At 40.7% G+C, this 9,068-nt stretch overlaps 1 protein-coding gene across 1 annotated transcript; it reads right to left on the bottom strand.

The window, feature by feature from the left end:
- Positions 1–1,344: 1,344 nt before the first annotated feature.
- On the bottom strand, positions 1,345–8,487 carry unc93a (unc-93 homolog A; the record flags this gene model as incomplete). The annotated part of the gene is made up of 8 exons (XM_080023658.1): positions 1,345–1,628; positions 2,336–2,467; positions 2,787–2,922; positions 3,719–3,930; positions 5,429–5,554; positions 6,629–6,858; positions 7,337–7,518; positions 8,395–8,487. The coding sequence occupies 8 exons, from the start codon at positions 8,485–8,487 to the stop codon at positions 1,345–1,347; spliced, it is 1,395 nt and encodes a 464-aa protein (XP_079879784.1).
- Positions 8,488–9,068: the final 581 nt, after the last annotated feature.

The raw sequence follows: 9,068 nt of genomic DNA, 5'->3' as shown, positions 1-9,068 counted from the left end.
TACGGCTGCAGGAAAGCCCCGAGTGCCCAGCCCCGTGGCCACAGAAGACCCCCAGGCCCCCAGAGAAGCCAGAGGGTCGCGGAGCAACCCCCACGCCCACATGGTGAGCCGCGTGCCTAGCACAGCCAGCCAGGTTCAGGATCCTGACTGAACGGCTAACCAGCCCCAGCATGACGGGCCACCGCCCCCCACAGGATGCAGAAGGACACACAAGCCCAGCCACCCCGCCCGCAGGCCGGGCGACCCCAGCGGCGCACCGACCCGCCGACCACGGGGCCGAAAACCCTAACCAGCGACCCACAACCCCCGCTCCCAACCCGGGCCCCAGAACCCATAACCACGCCTCGAACCAACGCACGGACGCCAGCTGCAGGTACTCCCCGGGAGCATGTAAGCAAGTAGTTACGTCAATGTCGTACTTTCATTTTACCTAGAGTCATTTTGGGTCAGGGTATTTGTTGTTTGGTCTGCGTACTTGACCTGCCCATCTCATAAGCATATCTCCCCTAAAACCTTGACTAAAGTTCCTTATTCTAATAGAAGCTTTAGCTGGCGGTGATATACTGTGATATACAGTTGGCTTGTCTTCTACCAATAAAATGTACTTCTTGTAAGTCGCTTTGGAGAAAATCATCTGGTTAATGACAGAGTAATGTAAAGTGCTTCTTCCATCCTCCACCACTATGTTCATGATATATTCCTAGATTCATGTTATTGCTCAAACCTTGCAGATTATTTTATTTCCGTGTTCCAGCAAATCTCACGACCACTCCTTCCAGTGCCAGATATCTAGGCTTGATGGATAATAAGAACTAGTATCTGTATGTTCTAGGGACCTAGTGTTATCTGTTAGCATTACACCAGGGAATGTAGTTGATAGTGTGTCTCCTAGCAATGGTCATTCAAACAGACGGCGAACAGGCAGAACGCCTCCTCAGCGGCTTGAGCCGAGATCCCATAGATTCCTAGATCCCCAAAAAGTTTTTCCCCTCTTGGAATTTGGAACACAGTCACAATAACTTAAATATAATTTTGATTAATATTATTTACATTGAAAGTTCCTTTCTAATACCTGTATAGGCCTATTGCACACGGAAAGTGTATTGAACCCAGCAGTGGTATATTGAAACATGGAAAGATGGCATTTATATTCTTACTATCGAAAGATCGCACCATTGCTGACTTTTATTCATATTTACAAGTTTGTTAACATACACGCTACAAAAACTGACATTAGCCCCTCACGTAATCTACTGTGTTTTCAATACACCAGATTTTAAGATTGACTCAATATATCAATGACCATAAAATTAAAACAAAATACAATTGAAACATTTTAATTTCCTAAAGGTAGGTCTGAGTGACGATGTGCTTTCCGTGCTCTTCGACGACCTTGTGCTTCGAGTAAATGTCCTCTTCGATGGGCGTGGGGTTCCTGTATTCGCGGTACTCCAAGATGGGGTAGGTCACCACCGTCAGCAGCAGAACAGAGAGCAGGATGTACAGTTTGGTCTCCAGGCAGATGAAGGTGCTGTAGGCAAAAGCGATGACAAAACCCAAAGACTCCCACATGCGGTAGTTGGCGAATGCCGCCTCCTTGTCTCTGGGGAAAAGGACTCCGTAGAGAGCTAAATTGAAAACAGGAGTAAAGAAATATGTTTGGGTTTTTTTAAACAGAGTAAAATGCATTAATTTATCATTATCAAAATATGTGATATTGGTTGTAGCAAGTTTTTGTGAAAGTGAAAAATAGACCTTTAAGAGAACAACGTTAATATTACAATCCACCAATAAAAATGGACCTTTATTTAACCAACTTTTTTCATGTGAATAGCGATTAAAATCAAAAGCATGATTTAAGTCTAATGTTTTACTTATAAGTAATTGTACAAAATGCACACAATTTGTCATTGTCAAACATTATTATAATTATATTTTGTATTTTATTGTTGTTATCATATTATTATTGTTATTAATATTGTGGTTGATTTTAATCGTTGAACATATCATGACTTTTTTTTATATAATAACAATAATAATAATAATTATATTATTATTATCATTAAGAATAAGACTAAGAATAAGAGTAAGAATAAATTGTAATACATTGTTTACTTCCCTTTATGTCTTTCCAATGTTTCTGAAATTATTTCAATATATGTATATATATAAATTTGGTTTTCATTACCCAAATAAGTTTATGGTGTGTTGGTGTCAACTAATTTCCTCCCCTTATTATGGAATAATAATATAATGAAACAAGTTTTAATGATTACTTCCGAAAAATTATATTCAGCTGTGAACAGACTTATTCGGAAATGAATTGTAACCCCACCATTTGTTTGGGTTTGCCAGACGGCGTCCGCCATGCCCCAGAGAGCGGGGAACACAAAAAAGGCGAAAAGCTGGTCGGGATGCGGCTTCCAGAACAACAGTGCCAGAATACAGGAGAAGTTTGTCAGCGCCGCTGCAAAAGAACAGAGAATCAGATTAACTGCTCCCAATGAGGCTTTAAGTGGTTTGGGAATGATGATGTAAATTTCAAATGAAATATATTGAATGTAAAATTTAATGTTAAATATATGAATCTAAAAACTGTCAATCACAGGAACCGCTTATTGGTGCTATTGAAATTGAATGGGAAGTGTCTTAGAATTTGATGCTAAACTCTTCATTTGGTTCCACTGTATAAGGTTCAGAAAAAAAACTCCTGTCCTCAATGAATGGAAATGGTGCATGGCTTATCTTTAGAAAGACACCATTTAAACAAACGAACAATGACTTACCCAGGAGGAAAAGTGAAGCTCTGCCAGTGTACTTGGCCAACTTTCCGAAAACAATGGAGCTAACAGAATCGGTGGCTCCGAAGCAGATCATCACAAAGCCGACAAAATGGATTCCCAGAGCACAGGTCACGTAATTCTGCGATGGAAACACAAGAGATCATCTGGTTCGAAGGTATAGTTGGTGATGGAGTTGTTCATGTTACAAGATGTTGTTCATGTTCTTGTTTCATCAGCCGCTGGTTTGCTTGCAGGCGTTCTTTGGTGGGCCAAAAACTGCTGTTAATAGTTAAAGGCTCTTCATTTAATCGTACTTCCCATATCACCGTCAAATGAAAATGGGCATGCGGTTGGCAATTGCATACCTTCATTCAGACACCATGGCAACCGGTGAAAAAATAAAGAACATGCTCACTAACACTGAATACAATAATGCTAAACATAGGAACCACTCAAATCAAAGCTTGCAGGCGGAGGATTTGTCCACTATAAATAGGTGACTTACTAAATGAACGTGCTGTCAAAACGCTATAAGAGTGTGAGGAAATGGTTTTATTCCCCATTGAGTGGTTGTGCCACCTTGGATAATGCCACTTGGCCACTTTTTGCCAAGTAGTGTTTAAACTTTGTGTGCCGTGGGTCAAAAATGTATGTCGATGACTGTGGAATCAATGTATTCCATCCAATGAGTGCAGTTGGAAAATATTAAATAGCTCTACAATGTGAAATACACATCGACACCAAATGAACAAGACTAACCACTAATGTTAACGCTTTCCTTAACCAGGAGTAGGCTTGATCTTTTATTTTATCACCATGTAATTTTTTTGTGTCGCAAACTCGTCACTGTCAAGCACCAGAAGAACAAAAATCATCAAATCATGCTTTTACTAACCTCTCCAATTCACCCCTCTTCCAATTGAGACCCAGCTCACCTTGGTGTATTCTCCAGAGAGAAAGCTCTGCTCGAAGCCACTGTACATGGTGAGAGGGATGAGGATCAACAGCCTGCGGTCCTTCAGCAGTCGGAAGGTCGCGAGGAACGTTTGGCAGAAGGGCTCCCTGTTCCCGCGGAACTCGCTGGCCTGCTCGCGATCAATGTTGTCCAGGAAGACGGCCACAATGATCATCGCCAAGACCCCAACTCCTAGAGGGGGACACAATGGAAAGAGCAGGTGGTATGGCCAGCACAGACCCAATAACCTAGTGTAGGCCTTACGGTGTACGGTATTCCAATCGATAACTGGGAACATCGGCAGCCAATACCCAAAATAGATATTCCAGTGACCTGGAGGAGTACTTTGTGGAGTAGTTAGTTTGGAGTTTTCATAAACAGTGAAGCCATGATATCTACAAGGATACCTCTGCAACTATTGAGGAATAGGAAACTACATCCATTATTCCCGAATGTGGACATTGCTTTTAGGATATACCTCACAGTACCAGTCACCAATGCAAGGGGGTAGCGCTCATTCTCTTAGATGGCTTTGATAAAAAACAGACTGAGGACAACCGTGGAGCAGGACAGGCTGAATCGTCTAAATCCTTATGTCCCTGGAAGGCGGCCTACTCCGTAAACTGGATTTTATGAGCCATTCAGGATTTTGCTGACAAAAAAATCAAGAAGAAAACAATTCTAAAAGGTAAGCAAATTTTGCTACATTATTTGGCATTTGTCTCTGTGCTATTATGATATGCATAGGTGGCTGTGAGTGAATTAGGCTATTGTTGTTGGTTGACTGGGTTCACAAAAGCCTACTGTGCAGGATGCTCTGCCTACGGTCTGTGACATTGGGAGGGCCTACAAAAAAGTGTAGGTCAGAGGCCCATGACCAAATTTATCTGGTCCTGGTTACACATGTAAGATATTTAGTGGTTGACAGGACCATGGTGTGCCATGGGATTATTTAATCTCAATTCGACCTATCTATTTATGTTTATGATCTATTTATCCATCTATTATCCATGAAGACGTAATTGTATAATAACATTGTGGTGTGGGGGTGGTGTTGTTTAAGCAGCCACACATGTCATCGGTCTAGGTAATTGAGCCCGCGATCAGGGTGGCTGTACACCTGCTGCTTGTTAGAGGTATCACCAAGCAACAAGTAAAACCCACATCCCCACACACACGGAGAGAGCCTCTGTCATGACAATGTTTCATCTGCACCCAGCTTGTTCCATCTTGTCCACTCTCTACAATAAACTGATGTGTTTGCTACATCTCTGCCTGTGTCTCTGTGTCGGAGGGCCCTGAAAACGCCACTCGGGTGGCGTGTGGCAGACGGATCTGCCACAAACATGTTTGGACATTTTATCTGGTATTTCATTCATTCAGATGTCAAAATGTGACTATTAAAGAGACTATGTTGTGTAATTCAGGTGCACCAGCAGGACTCATGTGGCCAAACAAACCAGTGATATATTTGGAAAAACATTATTGTGCTAGCTTTTTATAATTGACTCAATTGAGAAGAATCATATCCATGTCTACAACTTGCCTTGGTAGGAACACAAAGTTCCAGATACATGAGCTGTGACACTGGAGTATAATAAAACAGGTTAATGGTATAAAGTGACTCTAGGATGACCAGACATCCAATGGCGGAAAACAAGGTGTTGGTGGAATGAACGCGCGCTGTTACCGATGTAGCATCCAACCAGTGTCCAGACGAGTTTCTGTGCCGGTTTGGCGATGGTGCTGTTGGCGGTGATCTCAACGTCGCAAGCCGTCGCTCCGCAGAACTGCAGCTGCTCCTCCGGGATGTCAGCTGTAACAGACAGCAAGACTTGAGCTTGAGACGGCGGCTCCGCATTCAGCACTTTGGGCCATAGTGTTGCATGGCAGTCATGCAATCTGTTTTTATTGTGATGCCAGGTGCCTGCAACTGTCCTTACTGTTTAAAATCACTGTCTGCAAGTTGGACTATTCAGCAAGGTGGTAAGTTAGGGCAGTATTTATACTATGAAGCACAAAGCATTATATTTTGTACTATAAGCCACAACTTTTTATGATCGGCAATTAAACTCTTATAAATGTATACACTTATTTAATCTCGGATTTGAGGGCGAGAGTCTTTCAAATGAATATTCGCATGTGGTTGCGGCAAATGTAAATCATAATGGAACCTGCTGAATACGAACTGGGGTTTAAAGATTGGCGTGAATATCTTATGGTATTCCCTTTTTCCCCTCTACGTGTTTGACGTATATTGGTGGCAGTGTTGTGGAAACTACTTTGAAACCATACCTGGCCAATCTACAACATCCAAGCAATTAACCTTTTGATGAAAGCAAGCTACAAGCTACTAAGCGAACACGAGAAGCTACTAAGAAGAGTAGCTTAGAGATACTATTGTCATTATATACATTTTTATCTTGTAGCTACTCTCAATCAAAAAAATGAGTGCTGTGAATGGAGTATCCTCCAAATGTAATCCTTTATTTTCTGTCTTCTGTCGTGACTGAAAAAACAAGTGGAAAATTCCAGGTTGAGAAACTAAGGATGTCCTGCCATGTTTTTGCTCTAGCCATGCACTGATCCAGCTGATTTTATTCATCAGTTGGACATTTGGGTTGAAGCTAATTGGAGTGGAATTACTTTCTGAACCCGGTTTGTCCACCTCTAGATAAAATGACGTTCAACTTGTAGCACTGTTCCTTGTAGCAAGCTCCTCCCTAACAATAATGGAATACCAGTTATGGTTACAAATCTTGAAAGAAACACGACGTTAAGATGATATATATTGCAATCGGATGGGCCAGAATGTACATTTGCACACTTTGCTGATTGGCTTTATGAATAAATCCAAATATGTCTGTGTTCAGGTGTCCAAAGCACTAACCTATATTCGAGTCCTGTCCAAATATGAGTGAAGACATGAGGTTTCCCCATACGGCTGACGACTGGAAAATAAAGAAGAAGATCCCAAAATATTTGTTGATGACTTCGGCGCTCTTCTTGCCCTCAGCGGAGGCCTGCAGGTTCCCAGAGATGGTCAGGTAGGTGCACTTAGCTGACCACAAGGGCGAGCCACCCAAACCTAGGATCACCGATGTGGGGATGAGGGTGTACCTGTTTGATTGAAGATTTTCAAATTCTGAATCAAATATGAATGTATTTCTGGGGTCTTTCAGTCATTTGCCCCTTTTTCTTGTACATTATGCATGCCTTCACATGACGGCATTCTTTGCCACGTTCTTTTTGTCTTCCTAATTTGAGAGAAATGCAGGAGTAGACTAGTATTAAGAGATCACTGCCTTATGTATGCATGAGGTATAAGTATAAATACTCTGTGTTGTATGCCCAGCATGCTGACAGCACAGGTTAAAAAAAAAGAAAAGAAAATGGCAATATACAGATTTAAAATTTAACTAGGATGGAAAAATGTGAAATATACAATAAACCTCACAGTTAACAGTAAGTAGTAGTAATACTTATACGTTGTTGTGTAGTTATAGTTATACTTACACTTACATACTTATACTTATACTTATACATTAGTGCATTGATATATGGCAGATCTGACCACCAAACGAATCATTGATCGTACCATCCAGGATAAAGGTTTCCAAAGGAGTAAGAGATGTAGCAGGCCATGCTGGCCACGATGGTCCATTTGCAGCCAAGGTTCTTGATCATAATGGGGGGCAGGAACATGGAGGAGATGATGATGGAGGCATAGATGACACTCAGCGATGCAACCCCCATCCCCTCCTCCGCGTTAAGGCTGCTCTGCAGTGGAGGAGAGGAAATAGGAGTCATAAATACAAGAATGAAAGGTGACAAGGTAAACAACTAAATATCTCTTCTTAAATTTCTAATATTTCAATTGTTATCGATGTTGAAAATATGTCAAAAATTATTTGGAATTATTAAATTATTTGTTCAAAAGTTCAGTTCAAAAGTTTATGCCTATGCTTAGATGGCCATGATTATTTGTTTTCAACAAATTTTCAGCTTCCAGTATTATTAAAATGTTGTTATTATAAAGGCATTGAATACAATATTATATTTTTATTTTTTTATTGAATTTATATATCTGCTGCTCTCTTGAATGCTGCGAGCAAAACTTTTCTTCTTTTGCATCTCTCCTATTGAATTACTTCTATTACCAAATGAACACACATAATAGACAACACAGCCATACAGCACCACACCCATGTGTTGTTTAAACATTCTTGATTCTTCTTGCTGATTCTAAGTATCTGAAGATTCAGCAACTGCAGAGTTGCAACCAGTGTATATACAATATACAGTATAATATTAAAAGCATGACAGCATAACTTTGGAAAAATGTCCAATTATTACTTTACCATGTCCACCTGAAAATGATTGCATTCTTAATTTTATTGAAGTTTGAGTGTAATTATTTGAGTTTTAAAGTTTAATTACTGATTTTAAAGTAACTCTATTTTGACACGACTGTAATCTTTGACTCTAATTCAAATCCAGAACTGGAGTGGTTGCCTACGAGAAACAAGTATACTTTAATAGCAACGGCTTTTCTTTTGGTTTTGAATTTCATTTTCACCATTACAGATTGTTTTGAGGGTCAACCACGTCATTATCTCGTCCCAACAGACATCTTTTCTGACTCTCATCCCTTACCTGCAAGCTCTGCAGACCTCCATAGGCTGTGAACAGCGAGAGGAATCCAATGGAGACCACCAGCACATTTTTAGTGTTACGGTCGATTATCATGGCTGCTCAAAACCCCACCAGGCCGCACCTTCCCAGGATGAAAAAGAAAATAGTGTGTAGCAATAGCTCCTTAAAAACAGCTTCACGCAGTGGATGTAACTCCACTTGTCGCGAGTGTGTATGACTCTGATATCTGATATAGTGGAAGCGTGGCCACTTTTGAGGGCAAGGTTCAACCGAGGGCAATGCCTTCACCAGTAGCATTGACACAATGTTACATAAATAAGACCTCCATTCTTAATATCGCTCTCTCTCCCTTCTCTCGCACTCTCTCTCTCTCTCTATTTTTTTACTTGTCATTTTTGTAAAAAAAAACAACATGTACTTATACATACCATGTTCGAATTTTCCTTTTTGTTGTTGTTGTTGTTGCAGTTTTGTTCCATCTTAGGTCATTTTCAGTAGTATGTGAATGATAAAAATTTACAATGTTATCTCCCACCCGCAGAACACTAGTGGCACAGAGCAAAGGTTTATTGCATAATTGTTAGAAACTTTGTCATAAAAGATAAAAGATCTCCTTCCTTATAGTGATTGCTCATGTGTGTCGTTTTGTTCGATCCAAAACAATCAGGCCCACT

Source organism: Zeus faber (assembly GCF_960531495.2).
Source record: "Zeus faber genome assembly, chromosome: 2".
NCBI classification, from domain to species: domain Eukaryota; kingdom Metazoa; phylum Chordata; class Actinopteri; order Zeiformes; family Zeidae; genus Zeus; species Zeus faber.
The sequence above is the reverse complement of the archived record's forward strand: the minus strand, read 5'-3'. Positions and strand labels throughout refer to the sequence as shown.